Source organism: Eurosta solidaginis, chromosome 1, assembly GCF_040869045.1.
Source record: "Eurosta solidaginis isolate ZX-2024a chromosome 1, ASM4086904v1, whole genome shotgun sequence".
NCBI classification, from domain to species: domain Eukaryota; kingdom Metazoa; phylum Arthropoda; class Insecta; order Diptera; family Tephritidae; genus Eurosta; species Eurosta solidaginis.
The window spans coordinates 13,699,619-13,718,140 of record NC_090319.1 but is presented as its reverse complement, the minus strand read 5'-3'; the positions used below and the strand labels follow the sequence as shown (position 1 = coordinate 13,718,140).

Sequence of the window (18,522 nt, the reverse complement as noted above, 5' to 3'; positions counted from 1 at the left end):
CGAATGGCTGATTACTTTTTCTTGATTATTTTCCATACATGCAACGCCTTCGTACGTCAATATGTCAGTTAATCGAAATCCAAGGCGAATTCATACCAGGTGCTGGCAAAGCGAATTCAACCAATTCGCCGTGCAGAAGAATGTCGAAATTTCGAAAAAATTCGATGACTTATTACCAAAGACTTTTGCGCAAAATGGAAACTTAGGCCATTAATCATTCCGAAATATGGTATGGGAAATGTTTTTATTTAAGATTTTTTTGTTTATTGGGAAAAGCTGAAAAGAAGGAAACATTTACTGGCATATTTCGATGGTACCATTTCGAAAACCGCCATGTTATCATCGTAATGTTGTATTTATTTTAACAAGTTTTACCAGGGATCGAACCATAAAAATAATAATTTAATATCAATTGAATAACAATTATTATTTACCGTTGTTAGGCTCATTAATTGTAAAATTGAACGCACCATTAAACATACATATAAACATGGAAATTTTGTTATGTAAAAGCTTTTTCTTGCAAAAATTGGCGATGATTGATACGGCGCCAGACTTCCGTCCGTCCGTTAACACGATAGCTTGAGCAAAAATTTAGATATCTGAAGTCAAAATAAATTAATATTGCTCGAAATCACATAGCTACCATGCCCACTTTGTCGATATCGAAAATTTCGAAGAATTAGAAAAATATGGGACTATGCATTAACAAATACTGTTAAAGAGATGACGCTTGGCGAGCGGAATAACTTTATGACACAGAATAGAAATCGAACCCCGTTCTCAAAGACAAATGCCCTTAACTCGCACTGGAGGAAAGCAACCTTCCAGGAGAGACGCGCATCACTCTAGTGCCACTTCGATCTGGATATTGTAATAGGTTAAACTATTTAAATATCCAGAATCAACCTCGACATATCCAATGTGTGTATTGCCCCTGTAAGGTTTCTCCACATGACACCAACCATCTTTTCAGTTGGAATGCGGAACCAAAGCCTCTAACACCCATATCTCTTTGGTCCAAACTGCGTGTTTCCACGGATGCCCATAACAGGATATTGATGACAATTTGCGAGTGATCGCATTTATTTAATGAGACGAAGTACAGGTACAAAAACAAAACAAACAAGGCCCAGGGTTCAAGACCAGGGAAAAGAAATATTAAAATCTTTTGAAAGGTTTTTTGAATAAGAAACAAATTTTCGAAATAGAGTCGCCCCCCGCAAATGATTTGGCTAACACTCAAGTGTATTTCTGCCATGTTAAGCTTCTCGGAGAAAACTCGTCTGTTTGTAAATGTTTTAGAAGAGCAACTCAGTATTGACCTTCTGTTTTCTGTAAAGGCGTAGTAATGTTGAGATATGCACTAAATCAATTTACCAAGAACTTCATTTGCATGGAAATATCGAACTAAATAAAAAATCTGAAAAAATATTGCATACTTCAAGGCGTAAAATTTTTATATTTCAAAGACGCGTGTCATAAGACGGTGATATCCTTCGTATAGTATACCAGATGATAATTTTATATTCACGAGGCAAGCTACGCAAACTCACTTACTCAGCAAACAGTTGTTGTGCCTATTTGTACTCCAACAGACAGAATTCAAGATATAATTACGAAAAACAGCGACTAATCGAGCTTTTGTTAACACCTTCGTAGACAAATATTTGCATTTTTTTGTAACGAATTTTCTTTAAACATAATATTTGAATCTGTTTAGTTGTTTGCACTATAATGTTTGGCGTGTCAGCTGCAGACGATCCACATATGGCTGCCACAATGGATGAATTTTCACGCATGGTACATAGAATTTTCGAAACCAGTTCTACACTAATGACCTTTCCACCACAATTGGCTAAACGTTTAAATTTGCGTATTTGGCGTGATTTTGAAGCGAGTGTGGCGGCGGTATTGAATCAAGGCAATGTTTTAATTGAACAGTTTGTCGAGTTGCCGCCATCTTCAACGAAAAGTACGTGCATTAAAAATGGCATCGATTGTCATGATTGTGGTGGTGATGCGCTCTATCTGAAACTTGTGTTAGCCGGTATGCCATTGGACACAATCAAACGTATATTTGTAGATTTGGTAATTGCAGCTGGGGATACGGTTAGTAAAATTTTTATTTTTATTAAACAAAACAAAAAACCAAGAGCATTTTTGGGTAGGTGTGATTCTGGAATAACCCTGCCCTTCATATAATTACACAGGCCGACAGCATTTCAGACCCAGAAACGAGACTATATATTTCCGAAGGTTAATGATGCGTTGAATCCAAATCTGGCCTCAGAATTGCTCCATCAGCTCTGGTTTTCGAGATATCCTAACCTAAAAGTGCAAAAAACACCGTTTCTGCCCATATTTGAGGTTATGTAGCCTTGCAGATGTTTTCTTTCAGTAAAATTAAAGGATGGCATCTTTAAATACAAGTCTTCTTCTTTCAAATGGCGTTGAGTTTGCTCAAATATCATTTTTTTTCTTTTGCGCCGAGATATCGCATTTTGAAATTTTCATGTTTCTAAATTTTCCTACATCTGATAATCGATTGAGATGTCTATCAGGGCTGTGAACTGCATCCGGATTTTTAAACTATCCGGATAAACCGGATATTCGAATAACCGGATAGGTAACTAAAAATACCGGCTATCCGGATATCCGGCCCTCACTAGGGTAGGCACCTTGTCGTTGGTGTGAGGGCTTAGCCGAACTCCATAGCGCCCGACTATGAGGCGGAGCTGTTTAGGACTGACATCTACGCCGTTTCGCCTCATAGGAGGGCGGCGGGATGTCGGTGACCAAGAACTGCCAACCCCTAATCCAGGGTGTTATGCGGACCGTGCCTATTGGACGATTTGCAGCCAGGGGATAAATTCGGCTGTATTCGAACGGAGCCTTCCCGATACCGGGCCATCTCGGGAAGTATTTATGGCCTTACCGCAGTAAGGGGCGCTGCTGTGGCGGACGGTTCTTTCCCCGTATATAATACTGGACCGCTGAGCCCGCCTTGTCGGGCAGGTGGTCGTACGACCAAGATGAACAACTCATTACCTGAACGTAATAAGGAGGATGTAAAGAGGAGGACTGAGTCGCAATCCAGGGACGACAAATACGAATTAAGCGATGCGTCGGACTCGGGGAGCGAGAGTAATGCTGATTCAATGAACTCCGTGTTGGAGAAGCACACAAATGAAAACGGAGTAGAAGAGTGGAGAAGGGTACGGAGCAGAGGAAGTAAAAGAGCTCTCTCGCAGTACCGTGCAGCACTAAGAATTGTACAACGCTTGGGAGCAGTGGTCGACCCAACAGAAGTGGAGATCGAGCGCTTGGAATGGGCCCATGAAGCGGTAGAAGTAGGTCGAAGGCAGTTCAAAAGGTTTGCTGCGAGAAACCCTCGGTTCTGCAACCGGTACGAGGAGGAAGAAGCGTCGAATGGCAGAATGAAGAGGCAACGTTCGGCAGAAGGCGACAAGCCTGCTTTCAAGACGCAGAAAGGACCCAGTCCTAGAGCCGCGAGGCAGGGCAGTCGCATAGACAAGACAAGTAGGCCCAAAGCTGTAAGACAGATGGGTTCCAATAGCGAGGTAGCAACTACCTCGAAAGCTGCCAGTCAGAGGGAAGTTCCAACTAAGAAGTAGGAGATAAGCCAAAGGGAGATAACGCTAAGACTCCGGCTTTCTCGGAGGCGCTAAAGGGAGTTAACGCGAAGACTCCGGTGTTCTCGGAGGTTCCAAAGGGAGATAACACTAAGACTCCTGCTTTTCCCGAGAAGATGAGTGATGTGGCAAAGCAGTCACTGACTGTGGCGCTGGTTGATCGTAGCAGTCCGTTCGGACAAATGACTACTGAAAGGTGGAGATCTGTGGAAAGGGAGCTTATTAGCTTAATGCTTAAGATGATGCGGGAACAACCAAGTAAGCCCCTTCCAACCTTTGATTCGGGGGGATGGTATAATGGTGTGAAGATGATAGCGTGCGACAACATCGCGAGCTTGCGGTGGCTGGAGGAAGTCGTTCCAAACCTCCAAAGGCAAGGCACGAACGCGCGGTTTGAGGTGGTGGATAAAGCGCAAATCCCCACGGTACCAAAAGTTAAGGTATGGATACCATGCGTGATGAAGTCGGAGGATACACTGCGACTTCTGCAGAATCAGAATCCGAACATACCGACACAGGATTGGAAGGTACTTACTGTATCTCGGCCTAGCGAGGATGGTCAGTTCTACATCTTCCAAATAAACAAGCAGGCGGAGGATATTTTGTACACGCAGCTTGGCAAAATGTCCTTTTGCACTGGCAAAATTTACATGCGACTCAGGAAAAGAAGTCCCGAGGATAAAAATCCTAACACGCTGGAAGTGGGCGAAGTCGAAAAGGACCTCAGAAGCCTAAGGGAAAAAGACAGGTGGAGGTCCCCGACGTCACCACGAACGTGCTAGAAGAGGACCAAACGCTAAATGGTGCTGTGACTCGCACAGAGGAACACACGGCACAACATTCACGAGGGGCTGAAGGGCGCCTCGAATACTCTAAACCAAAAGGGCGAGAGGAGGACGACGACGTCAAGACGAAGGTGCTGGAGGGGGACAAACAGCCCAATGGTGCTGCGAGTCCTACAGATAAACCTCCAACACAGTAAAGTGGCGTCGAGCGAACTCCTCCTAACCCTTGAGGAGGGTTCGTTTGACGTGGCGCTGATCCAGGAGCCGTGGCTCTCATCGGGAGGAAAGGTTTCTGGACTTAGCGCGCGCGGGTTTGGCGTTTACTACGCACAAACGGAAGGACGGGTGCGAGCTGTAGTAATGGTAAGGAAACAGCTGCATTCATATATGCTGCCTAATTACACCACCGAGGATCTCGTAGCGGTGGCCGTTGAGCAAAAGAATAAGCAGGCATTTATCCTGGCGTCCTGCTACATGGCCCATGCTGCGGAGGTTCCACCGATGGAGTGCAAAAGGCTAGTACAGGAGGAAGGGCGCAAAGGGCGGTTGGTCATAGGCGCAGATTCAAATGCGCACCACAATGCGTGGGGAGGAGCAGATACGAACGAGAGAGGCGAATCTCTATTTTGTTACATCCTGCAAACCAATTTGCAGATAGCCAACAGGGGAAATGTTCCTACATACATTGGTCCAACATCCAGCAATGTTCTGGATATTACATTGAGCTCCGAGCGTGATATATCAAGGTATGATTGGATGGTTCTCGATAGACCATCCTTCTCCGACCATGCGTATATAAGCTTCAGCATCCCACTAAAGAGGGTAGAGAAGGGAGGAACCTTTAGAAACCCTAGGGCAACGAATTGGACTAAATTCCAGAAACATGTAGAAACGAAATGTAGAGGAACTGGAGGAGTCGAATGAATTCCTAACAAGGACGCTTATGACTGCGTATAACAAAGCTTGCCCTCTAAGAAGATTCAGAGGAAAAGCAAAGCCGCCATGGTGGAGCAATGAGCTGAGTCTTCTAAGAAGACAGGTAAAAGAAATGTTTAAACTCGCAAAGACCGCGGAAAGCGAAGCGTGTCGGGACGAGTACAGGGATCTACTGAGGATCTACAAGCGTGAAATTACCAGGGCGAAGAGAAACTCATGGAAAAGTTTCTGTACGGACATAGAGTGCTCCAGTGAAACAGCACGGTTGAAAAAAGTCCTAGCAAAGGGAAACATAGTCCAGGGACTAATAAAGAAAGAGAACGGGGAATGGTCACGTGATAGTGAGGAATCCCTTGAGGTGCTTCTCGATACATATTTCCCATCGGGAGACGGTTTAGAAGAACCAGCAGACATCACTCACACTTCGATCACGGAGCTAGTGGTGCCAGGCTTGGTGACCGATACCAAGATCGAGTGGGCAGTGAAGACGTTTTCTAAGTTTAAATCGCCGGGCCCAGATGGTATATTCCCGGCCATGCTACAAGTCTCAAGTAGGGCGGTCGTGGAATGGCTTCAAATAATATTCGATGGGTGCATAAGACTGAATCATGTACCGCACTCTTGGAGAACTGCTCGTGTAGCTTTTCTACCAAAGGCGGGGAAGATCGGTCACGTGTATCCCAAAGACTATAGACCCATTAGCTTAACATCATTTCTGCTCAAAACCTTTGAGAGGCTGATAGATGTGTACATAAAGTCCAACGTGGATGAAAAGCTGCTCTCCACAACACAGCATGCGTACACCAAAGGCAAGTCGGTAGACACCGCATTGCATAGGGTGGTAATAAGCATAGAGAAATCCCTGGAATATAAGGAGTATGCTCTAGGAGTCTTCTTGGACATTGCCGGGGCTTTCAGTAATGTTGCAAAATGGGCGATTATGGATGGTCTTAATTACATTAAAGTACATCCTGCCTTAATCAGATGGATCGGCTGCATGTTAAATTGCAGGAAGATTACATCACAATGGGGATTGTACGAGGCTACGAAATCAGTGGACAGGGGCACGCCGCAGGGAGGGGTGCTATCACCTCTGCTGTGGACACTGGTCATCAACCAACTGCTCAGGCAATTCGATGAGGGACCCGTAAAACTTACGGCTTACGCAGATGACGTTGCAGTTGTCATAAGTGGAAAATGCCTTCCAACGATTAGTTCTTTGATGGATCGGGCGCTTCGGGATATTCATACCTGGGCATCTAATGTCGGGCTGAAAGTCAATGCGGAGAAGACGGATATGGTCTTGTTTACAAAGAGGTACAAGGTCCCAAATTGGACCAGGCCTAAGTTAGGAGCGGTGACCTTACAGGAGAAACCTTGCACAAAATATCTAGGAATCATCCTAGACAGTAAGCTGTCATGGAAGCTCAACGTGGAGGAGAGGGTCAAGAAGGCCTCAACGGCACTCTATGCATGTAAAAGAATGCTGGGGTGTACGTGGGGCCTATCGCCCTCTCTTTCTCATTGGGTTTTTACAGCGATTGTAAGCCCTATTTTATACTATGGAGTTCTTGTTTGGTGGAAAGCCACACAAAAAACAACATACCTCAAAAAATTAGAGGGGGTATGCAGACTATCGATGCTTTGCATTACGGGAGCCCTGAAAACAACCCCGACGGCTGCACTGTATGCCATTCTGCACATTCCACCTGTAGACCTGGTAGCAAAGAACAAAGCGTTAACGACCGCAACCAGGCTCGATGCTTAGGGGCAGCTTGAGCGGCGACCATATGGCCATAGTAGTATAGCGTCCTCAGTCACAAGACGAACAGACTACATGATTCCCTACCTGCACTTTGAGGGAGATCTTAAGGCCACAATAGAGGTGGACGGTTGGCGCAAGGGTGCGCAAATGGCGGACGAGGCGATACATGTGTACACCGATGGTTCCAAAATAGTGGAAGGAGTAGGGTCTGCGGTATACTGCGCTGATCCGGAATTAAGCAGATCCTACAGGCTGCCGGATTACTGTAGCGTTTTCCAAGCGGAAATATTAGCCGTAACCAAAGCAGTAGAAACCCTGGAAGAGAATAGCTTAAGCTGCAACCGTGTTAACTTTTATATTGACAGTCAAGCAGCAATTAAGGCAATAATATCGCATAGCACAGCATCTAAATGCGTGTTAGAGTGTAAGCAGTCTCTGGAGAGAGTCGGGACAGGGAGAAGCATACATCTATATTGGGTCCCAGGGCATATGGGAATAGATGGGAATGAAAAAGCGGACGAATTAGCTAAAAAGGGCGCATCCCTTGAAGCTTGCTCCGTAGACGTCCCAATTAGATTGGGCGAGATTAAGCGAAGGCGAGAGGTGCACATGATCGACCAAGCAGAAAAGGCGTGGATTCAAGCGCGGGGCTGTAAAGTGTCGAAGATTATGTGTAGGTCTTACAACCTTAGACTAACACAGTTGCTTCTATCATTAAAAAGAGAGGACTGTAGACTCATGACGGGTATTCTGACTGGACACTGCCTTCTGGCGTCACATGCCTTTAAATTAGGCTTGGTCAGTGATAGCAGGTGTAGGAAGTGCGGGTTGGAGGAGGAAACGATCGAGCACGTTCTGTGCTCGTGCCCTGCACTTGCCAGGCTAAGACTCCAGCTATTAGGAGTGATACAGCTGTCAGATCTAGAAGCAGCAAGTGGCTTAAGTCCTAGGAAGCTTCTAGTATTTGCCAAGAGGACGGAGTTATTTTATAACATAGGTCCTGGTTTTTGATAGGGTTTTTCAGTTTGGTCGTTAAAACAAACTTCTGGTAACACTACGGACTCAATCAGTCTATGTGAGGTCCTCATGGACCGGCCAGTTCAACCTACCTACCTACCGGATATCCGGATTCATAAACGGAAAATCCGGATATCCGTATGTCCGGATACTGGAATATAAAAGTTGAATATCTCCATATCTCCATATCAGAATTGAACGAAGCAAACATCGAGAAATTATTCACAAAATATGTTTGTAGCATGGCGGAACGATACAAGGTGGCAGCATGGGACAGCTGATTATAAACTTTTTTATTTGATTTGATACATCAACTTCCGGCGCAGTACTATTTTAACATTTGTCCATCGAACTTATAAAAACAAAATACATAGAATTTGTATATATGTTTGTAGGTATGTAACCATGCTGCCACCTTGTATCGTTCCGCCATGGTTTGTAGATTATTAAATTAAAGTCAAAAATTAAAAAGCTACAATTTTACAAACAAGTGAAAATAAAAACAGGTCCATTTGTTTATATTGTGAAAAAACGCTGTTAATTGATGTAAATGCCCCACGAATTTATTGTTATTAATGTAAAATAAACATATATGGTACATCAAGTTGTGGCTTTCACTGGATATCCAAAAATACGGTTATTAACCGGATCTTCATAAATCCGGATATCCGGATAGTTTCACAAACGAATATTAACCGGATATCCATGCCGTCCGGATTTGATCAGTGTCAACGGATATCCGTACGGATATCCCGATATTCGAATATGCGGATAGTCCCAGCCCTGATGTCTATGTTATCTGACAGCTGATAGAGCAATTCTGAGGCCAGATTTGGATTCAGCGCATTATAAACCTTCGGAATTATATAGTCTGGTTTCTGGGTCTGAAAATTTGTTAAATTTTGTCGGCCTGTGTTATCTTAGGATTCATATACTAATTTCTTTCAACCTCTTCTATTTCTACAGACAGCATACACTACAGAATGGGCTTTTTATTTACTTACCCAAAATCAGAAAATGCAACAGTGTTTGGCTACAGAAATGGCTGCGAATGATGGTCGTGGCAATATGCTGGTACATGGTCTTATTAGGGAAACAATGCGTCTATATCCAATTGCACCATTCATAGGCCGTTACTTAGCTACCGAAGCGAATCTTGGCGGCTACGATATTGAGAGAAATGTATGTATGAAAATTTATATAAAGAAAAAAGTAGACTTCATTTTTTGATTTATTCCTGCGCGATGATTATAATGTTTTCTATAAATATATATAATTGTTACAAGACTTGCTTGCTGCATAATTAAAATTTTTCGTTAATAATTTCAAGCTTTTAATTATTTTTAGTAAAAATTTAAAAAATTATCGTGGTATCTAAAATATTGTAACGAATTTCAGGGAACTCCGCTTCTTTGCAACCTTCTACTAACGTTCGTATCGCTAAACTGTTGAATAAATAACTCCAATATTCAATAATTCAAAATGGTCTTTATAAGACTACTTTGAAAATACTTCTAATAACATTTATACTTCGCAACTGATAGCGTGCTTAAATCAAACTGGCTTTGCTTACTCAGCTTTTGCTCCTTTTATACTCTCTGCTGTGTCTTTCGCATACTTCTAGGCGTTTCTTCTTCTAGAATTTACTACTTGTTTACCAGCTATAAATTCACCAGCTATAAACTACAGATGCATGTTTATAGCTTCTCATATGCGCGTGTATATGTGAGTGATACTTCCTCCGATGATTGCATAGTTTTGTGAGTATCTCAGATATATGCATGTGTTTGTGCATATCTCTCCGCTTCTTGTATGTACATATGTGTAGACATAATGATTGATTTGTTTATGTAGATGCAAGTGACTGCTTAGTATCGGCTTAGAGATGATAGTATGCCTTAGTGTTGCTAATATTCGTCACAATATTAATTGCTTATTAGTAGAATATTTATTTGAGTTTAAATTGTGTTGCTTATAAGCAAGTATGTATACGAAAATCCATCCAAACTAATTGATGCCTTATTACTGTTTGTCTAGATTGCAAAGAAAGTTAAAAAATAAGTAATTTAATTGGTGGTATTTTTTAAATAATTCCAAGTATTCACCTTGCAATTATATTCAGTTGCCTTCTTTCCCACTATATTTTACATATTGCATCTTTCAGAGTTTGGTGATTTTATCGCTATACACTGCCGGCCGTGAGCCTAAACATTTTCCAGATCCAGAGGTGGCTAAACCTGAACGGTGGCAACGCAATGAGCAAACAGGTGACTTACAAGGTGTACTACAAGCGCATGGTTCTATGCCGTTTGCCATTGGCAATCGTTCATGTATTGGACGCCGTATGGCTATGAAGCAAATGCATTCCTTGCTGGCGACGGTATGTCAAAAATGCATAAATATACGTGTAAATATATAGATAAATATCTCATCATCCCTCTTTCTATAATTTGCAGGTTATAAGCTCGTTTGAATTGCAATGCAACAATACTACACCAATAGACTGCAAGCTGCGACTGGTAACAGTACCCGATCAGCCATTAAGATTGGCTATAAAACTTCGTGACATCGCATAGCTTTAAATAAGTTAATATATAATTCATACACACACTCAGATTTATAAACATACCATATATATTATTTATATATAAATAATAATCTTTGCACTCAATTTTTAGATTTTAAACAGACACACGTACATACATATATATATATGCTAAGAAATTTCAAATACATTTAAAAAAAAAAGAGAATAAGGACAATAATAATTATATATCTATATAATTATGTATACATCATAAAATTACGCACATACAGCTAGTATAGTTATATAAATAGAAAAAAGTAGTATAAATATAAATAGTCCGTAGATAGGCGCATGCCACAAAGAATATCCTAGTAGCATGGATAATGTGATGAGTCCAAGCACTTTATATGATGCTAATGGACGTAAGCATATACGGGCGGGTAGACGTTCCTCACATAATTCACTGACACCTTAAAATATATTAATATGTACAAGTCTTTATAAGTGAATAATTTATTTAAGTTATAATTGTTATAGTTGTAATATATATAAACAATGATTATGAAACTTGAATTAAAAAAAAATATTTATTTGCTTGTACAACATACCCCTTGATTTGTCAAACCACTGTTGCGTCATCGGTGGGTATAATAATTGTCGCACTAATTTTCCCAAAAAGTCTGAGCGACACCATAACGTTTCAATTTCGTCAACGAACTAAAAATTGAGATTTATTTTGTTTTATAACACTGTATTACTTTTATGGGAGTAAAGGTCTACCATTTCATTAAAACGACAGGACGCCTTATGCAAAAATCGCACTAAAAATTTCACTTCGTAATCCTGTATAGGTAATGTGGCAGGATCTACAGTAGCCGATACATTCACTAAATTACTTTGCATCTGAAATCATAGATTTTAAAATGGTAAGTAAATATCACTGCAATAAATATATAATTACATTCCTTCCCCCTCTTTCTCTCTCGGTTGCTCCCTCGCTATATTCTCTATCTCGGCTTCGCTCACACTATATCTCCTACAATTTCTCTCTCATCATCATCATCATTAATTGGGCTTAACCGACTAAGCGATTTAGGGAGCTATCCCTGTTTCGCGATAACTGACGGCATTTTGGAGCACCGAAGGAGATGAAGTCTTCCTCCACCTGCCTCTCTCAATTCAGTGGAGGTCTCCGTCTTCCCCTGCTTTCAAACTGCAGTGTGGACTAAAATAATTTCCTGAGCGGAGCGTCTTCGTCCATTCGCATAACATGACCTAGCTAGCGAAGCCTTTGGGTTTTAATTCGTTGCACTATCGTCATATCTGTGTATAGCTCATCATTAAACCTCAGTCGATACTCATCGTCGGCATCATGGACAGGACCACGAATCTTCCAGAGAACTTTCCTCTGGAACACTCCAAGGGCCGTCTCATCTTCTCTCGACACCTTTTATGAATCGGCGCCATACATCAGGACAGGTATGATGAGCGACATGTAGAGCGTGATTTTTGTTCGGCGACAGAGGACTTTATTGCCTATTCAGTCAAAGTAGCACTGTTGTTGTTGTTGTTGTTGTAGCGATAAAGTTGCTCCCCGAAGGTTTTGGGGAGTGTCATCGATGTGATGGTCCTTTGCCGGATACAAATCCGGTACGCTCCGGTACCATAGCACCATTAAGGTAATAGCCCGACCATATCGGGAACGAAAGTAGCACTCGTTGGCAAGAGTTATTCTCCTTTTGATTTCTAAGCTGACATTGTTTTTGCTGTTAAGGTTGGCTCCCAAATAAACGAAATCCTTCACAGTATCGAATTTATATCCGTGAACAGTGACGTGGCTGTCAAGGCGCGAATGCGCCGATTCATTCTTGGATGACAGCAAGTACTCCGCTTTGTCCTCATTTACCGCAGCACCCACTTTTTTCATTCTTTATCTAATACCGAGAACCCAGAACTCTTTTATACTACTTCTCTCTCCCTCACTCTATTTCTCTCTCTATCACTTTTTCTATCCCTCTATCCCACTATTTTTTCGCTCTCACTTTTTCTATCTCTCTCGATATTTATCACTGTCTCTCTACTTGTCTGCCTCTCTCACTATTTCTCTATCTCTCACAATTTGTCCCTCTTTCTCTCTTTTTAAATCCAACTCTTTCCATATCTTTGTCTACCTATTTCGCTATATCTCCTGGAATCATATTCGGCAAAGAACTGCTATCACAATAAAAGAAGATCATTTAATAATACTCAACTAGTTTTTGGAAACTCAAAATCTTTTTTTGAAAAGGGAAAGTTTACTTTACACTTTCTAAAATAAAATTGATTCTTTCTACATATTACGGTTTTTAAAACCAACTAAAAAATTATGATGAAATTACTATGGATATAACAGAGGATGAATTAAATTAGAGAATAATGTTTTAGTTTTTTGCGTCTCCAAATCCTATTGGGGTTTCCCGTTATCAACTCTGACTCAAAATCATTTCGTTCAAAGCTAATGTTGCACTTACGCACCTGCATTGGTGTTACTTTTGCAATATCCAAATAATCACTACTATCGTAAGCAGAAAAGTTTAACGGTGGACTATGGCGATCATGCACTTGCTCCAATGTTATTTCCGGCAGACGCGCCTTTAAAACAAAAAGCAATACTACATTAAAAAATGTGTTCAATGATTTAATCCAATAATAGAAACTCACATCAAACATAATAGATAATGAACGCACAGCCAAATCGAGTATATCTGGTATTTTGCCAATTTCTTGCAATTTCAATTCTGCTGGTGAAACATCCTCAAAAAGGCTAGCAAATATTTTCCGTAAAAAGCCATGTGATTTACGCAATTGTACAACATCATTTCGTATATTATCGATTTCTTGTAGTACATATAAACGTGATATGCATATTGTTTTAATTACTTGTTCTATTTCACATTTTACAGCTGGACCAAATAATGGTGTATAACTTTCTTCTTGATAAACACCATCCCATTCACTTTTACCGTGCCTATGAAAAACATAGCAAAATGTAAAAGAAATCAAAGCGTTAGAGCATGACAGAGGAGTTAAATACCTGGAATAGACTGCATGTTTTCGCGGTGAATCGATGCCAAGTTGGCAAATATACGCCTGTTCTGCTTGACATAACATATTAGGTAGGTTAGGCTGACTGAAGACCTACAAGTTTAGAGATTTAAAAGTGGTCATTATTGGTTGAAAACGGGCTGCCAAATTTTTTGTTTATTTTGAATTAATCACCTTCACCAAGCGATGCAACATTATCACGTTCCTGAATGAAGTAAAATCTAACCGTTCAAAACGTGGCAATATGTACACAAATACTTGCGTATATATAACTAAATTCTCAGCTATGAATGTACTAAATCGCTGACTTACTGCCACTTCACAACCGCTGGCGCCAGGATTCATATTATTAGATCCTTTAGTAGTTGCGCTAATAGTGCCGCTATAACTAGAATGTTATATAAAAAGGAACATTACATTTTAAATTGTATATATTCTGTATCAAAGTCCTGCGAACAGCTTTAAGTGAAAATTACGTTGTTCTTGTGACCACCGGAATATCTTTAGCACCAAAGATGAATAAGTGCCTTATTTAATATTTAACAAAAAAACCTTTTATTGATGATTGTACCCAAAAAAAAGTGAATTTTCACTAAGACCCAAACGCGCCAAAAAACTATGATCCATAGGCTGAATTATCGGCTAACCTAAAGTTCATTCGTATAAAAAATTATTAATATAGTGTATCAGATGAGATCACCATCTGTGGAATATGAAAGCAAGCAACTCCAGCAATCGAGGGTAGTTTAAACTCAATATATATATACCAAAATTAGGGTATTAGATTACTCAGGAGCTTATTCTCAAAATGATAGCCAAGTGGTCAGTGTATAATAACAGTAAATAGATCCTAGATTAAATCGAGGCGAAGTCGTTGTCTTGAATGGTTTCGTTACCTATCTTCTTTGTAATTTCCTTTTTATACGCAAAGATCATGAAATATTCAACTTTGCGTTGGAGTCAACGCTACTTAAAGCATTCCTCGGTCGCTTCCTCTAATCTTTCTTCGCGAATTCAACTGATCGGATGGTAGCCAAGTTTTTCAGCGGATAATTTTGTTTACTGTACATATATAAATCAAACCCCACAATAAGCAAACGTTATTATAAAATCACATTACCAATTCATATTTTGTCCATCGAACATATAACGCCAAGGTTGTATATAACTTAGCCAAAGTTCTAACACAACTGAAAGTGAGCTATCCAGTGGCCATCGTCCAATAATACTTTTTAGAAATGGATAAATACGTGCTTTTATCATTGGATGAGCTAACTTTCGTAGGATGGCCATAGGTGTGTGATCCATGTGCATTGAGTTGGCAAAGCTGTGTACTTGTTTAACGAGTATGCGCACTACACGTATAAATTCGCTGCTAGGTAGATCCTATAAAATTTAGAAAATAGGGTTTAGTATGTTTGAGCAAACAATCATCTTGTTGTGTATGTTAAATCAAAATGAATACAAAATGTAGTCATTAAATTTGTTTGCAAGTACATATACTGCAGTTCTCAAGTCGAAGGAACGCAATTAGAATTTCGAGAATTCTCGCGAAACCGATATTTTATTCGCTCCTAAGTTTTTAAAATATATGACAGAAAAATGAAATTTGATGTCAATCAAAAAATTAAGTCCGTTAAAACTTGATACTTGGGATGGAAAATATCACATATGTATATACATTTTGCTTTTTATGCCTTTTATGATCTCGCATAGTCCGGAAGCCAGATCCCTGCTAGACAGAGCTGACGGAAACTCCAACACATTAACAAAATTGTTGGCATCATTAATACACTCGCATAAATTGTTCCTTTTATTCGCATGGAAAACCATGGTATGTATGTTTATGCATACACGTATACAGAATGTTGACATCAATGTCGTTTCTAACAACCTCATAGAAACTTTGCTTTACGCCCTGATGTAAATTTCCATCAGCCATATGTAAATTGATGCCTCAAATGACTGACCGCTGTCTAGCAGGGATGCCTTTAAATATAGTCAATAGCCTTGGCAGATAGTCCTAACTTCATAAGTTAACAAGTTGATTTTTTAATTATTTTAGTGTTATTCATAAAAGTAATAACATCAGCCTGAAATTTTATATCGGCCCCCCCTATCGCACCAGCATATCCGCTACACGGTACATGGTGGCTTCTGTAGTTGGCTTAATTCTACAATTAATGTAAATAGAAACCGGGGTGCTTGGCAGCAAATCGTAGCCCTAATGCAACTTCTAATGACCATCGCATAATGGTAGTTATATAAAAACCTACTTTCGGTTTCAACTTCGATATTACCAGTTACCAGCAGCTCTTGGGATATCATAAAGATAGTACAAAATGAAAATCTGCACTCATTTTAACTCACCCTTGCCTCATCAATGTCATAGCGTAGCCAAGTATCCACAAAAAAATGTAACACTGATTCCGTGCGCCAGCAATGCGTTCGCGGCGATTCACAACTACGCGCGGCATGTACAGCCGCTGCCGCTGCTGACGTTGATGGACCATCTGTTTGATGAAACAAACTGGTATTTGTTGGAATTTTTAAATATTTTGGAGAGCGTTGCGGTTGCAGCGGCTGTACAGGCTGCAACGGTTGAGGTGCCTTAACCGATGTACAAATATTTGTCGGATATACGATCGCATCTGGATTGCCGGGTAAAAATGTGCAAAGGTATTCAGCCGTCAGAAAAAAATAGACAGTTTTCATACGTTCATTGTGTACTTGCAAGGCAGCTGGATACATTTTATGCAATGGAAATGTAGCATGTATAACAAAATGTAGCATATAATAATCAAAAGCGTTCAATACGAGCGAGGTGACTTGTCGCCGAAATGGATCAATGTTGACGAGATCCGCATAGAAGAGTGAGTATTGGCCTGATTGTATCATTTCACTGACTTTGTGCTGCAAGTAAATTATTCAATATGTAATTATTCATGCCTACTCATTCAACTCACAGGCAAGAGATCCAAATTAAAATCAAATTTAATTGCTTCATTAAGTAGTCGATAGCATAGGCGCAGCATTGGTCCCACAGGTGAAAAAAATTCGTGTAATATGTCAAAGCACATTGGTGAATTTTCTTTTGTAGTTGCACGCAGACCCCAACCAAGTCCACCACTTCCAATGCCAAACACGGACTGGATAATTGCCGGAAATATATCCTGTAGTTCACGCAAGCTACAGCGTTCAAACAATTGTGTCAATTCCACACATCGATCCGTTATAGGGTAATTTAATAGCTCCATTATACGATTCTGAAAGAGGCGATAGGGTGCATGTTGGCATATAGCCATTTGATGTTAAATTGTAACTTAATCGTTTCACTTAAATTTTATTTACTTACACCAAGATTTTCATTATAAAATGCCATGATGCTATAGATTTTCCACTGATTAATTAATTTTTATAAAATAGTCGGTTTGTTTACTACAAAACGGCGGTAAGCTTCGACAGTAGAGTTGGGTCGTTTCGTTCTGAACTTGTTCAATTGACCGGGTCTCTAAACTGAACAAGTGAACTAGATCTTCGATTTCGGTTCTTTTTGTTCTTTTAGTTCATTTGTCTTTTAGTCCGTTTTATCTAATGTTATTCTTTCTCTCTTCTCGTTCGCGAACATTGTAAATTCACACATACATACGCAGAAATTCTGAGCACGAATGTCGATGATGCCACTTACACTAAATATATGTGTGGTCATCTTTGTGTGTGGCACTGCTACAACAATATATGTATGGACTATTTATGAAAAACACGCTGTGTAAGAAACTTATTTTTACATTTATTAAACTTGAAAAGTTCATATTTACAATTTGTGTCTGTACTCTTTCAATTTCCTGGACCTTCCGAAATTTGTAACTTTTTTTGAAGTTAATTATACTTATATATTAACTTACTTTTTCATTACTCATTTAAATATACCTACACAAAGCATTGCTACATACACACCTTCATCTATACTTGTTGGCTTTTTTCGCGGGTGCGAGGAGCAGTGATCAAATTTGCTTGAAAAAAAAAAGAACAGATGAACAAAGAGAACAACTTGTTCGTTCATCAGAAAAAGAACTAAAGATTCGAATCTCTGAAATGAACGAAAAAGCACAACTCTATTCGACAGTGATAGCATTTCTGCCAATAGCAGGCTGTCGGCTGTATTAAATCTATCGATAGCTTAGTTTGACATTCCTCCAGCAGTTATGTTTTATGATTTGACAAGAATAGGGCTTGGCAATAGTGTTTGCTATTTTGCACTACTTTGATCTTAAGATTTAACTGTAATTTTTGACACGCCAGCTGTGTATCAAATTATATACCATACCAAAGAAAAATTATTGATAGCGATAGCACCAACTAGCGTTTTGAGCTACTGCGCTATCGACAGTTATGCAGCTCTAGCCGGTTGACTGCACTATGTTACGTGCTGCCAGACGGCGAAAATCTGTTTTCCCATTTAACGATCATAAAAGCCGAAAATTAAATGGTCGACAAGTGCCTCTACTATTTAGCTTCAGTCAACCTGCGCCACTCTTTCATATATTTCTCCAGAGATGCACGTATCATTGTTTTAACAAATAAGCAAGAATCAGTTTAAGGTTGTCATGAAAGAGTTATAGAACAAGCACATCGATAATGCAAACAATGCAAATTTTTAGCCTACAAGTCGTTCCGCAACATAGCTTAGAAGGAATCGACTGGATATTCTCTATTTCCAGCTTACTCTATCTATCAGTTTATCTGAAAATT

At 40.1% G+C, this 18,522-nt stretch overlaps 2 protein-coding genes across 4 annotated transcripts in view; one reads left to right on the top strand and one right to left on the bottom strand.

Annotated features, from left to right (window-relative positions):
* The window catches only part of sad (Cytochrome P450 family protein sad), a 265,008-nt gene extending 253,860 nt beyond the window's left edge, over window positions 1-11,148 (top strand). For all 3 annotated transcript variants that reach the window (XM_067781032.1, XM_067781023.1, XM_067781019.1), the window contains 4 exons: window positions 1,724-2,112; window positions 9,126-9,341; window positions 10,324-10,539; window positions 10,616-11,148. In XM_067781032.1, the coding sequence (XP_067637133.1) occupies window positions 1,724-2,112; window positions 9,126-9,341; window positions 10,324-10,539; window positions 10,616-10,735 (941 nt within the window). In that variant the 3' untranslated portion in view covers window positions 10,736-11,148. The remainder of the gene's footprint in view (window positions 1-1,723; window positions 2,113-9,125; window positions 9,342-10,323; window positions 10,540-10,615) is intronic.
* On the bottom strand, window positions 9,446-17,875 carry LOC137249467 (sphingomyelin phosphodiesterase 4). The gene is made up of 12 exons (XM_067781008.1): window positions 17,126-17,875; window positions 16,737-17,036; window positions 16,141-16,683; window positions 14,891-15,156; window positions 13,945-14,158; window positions 13,760-13,863; window positions 13,387-13,693; window positions 13,201-13,317; window positions 11,467-11,589; window positions 11,295-11,403; window positions 10,265-11,156; window positions 9,446-10,192 (listed from the first exon to the last, which is right to left on the bottom strand). The coding sequence occupies exons 1-11, from the start codon at window positions 17,150-17,152 to the stop codon at window positions 10,963-10,965; spliced, it is 2,304 nt and encodes a 767-aa protein (XP_067637109.1). The 5' UTR covers window positions 17,153-17,875; the 3' UTR covers window positions 9,446-10,192; window positions 10,265-10,962.
* Between the last annotated feature and the right edge of the window lie 647 nt (window positions 17,876-18,522).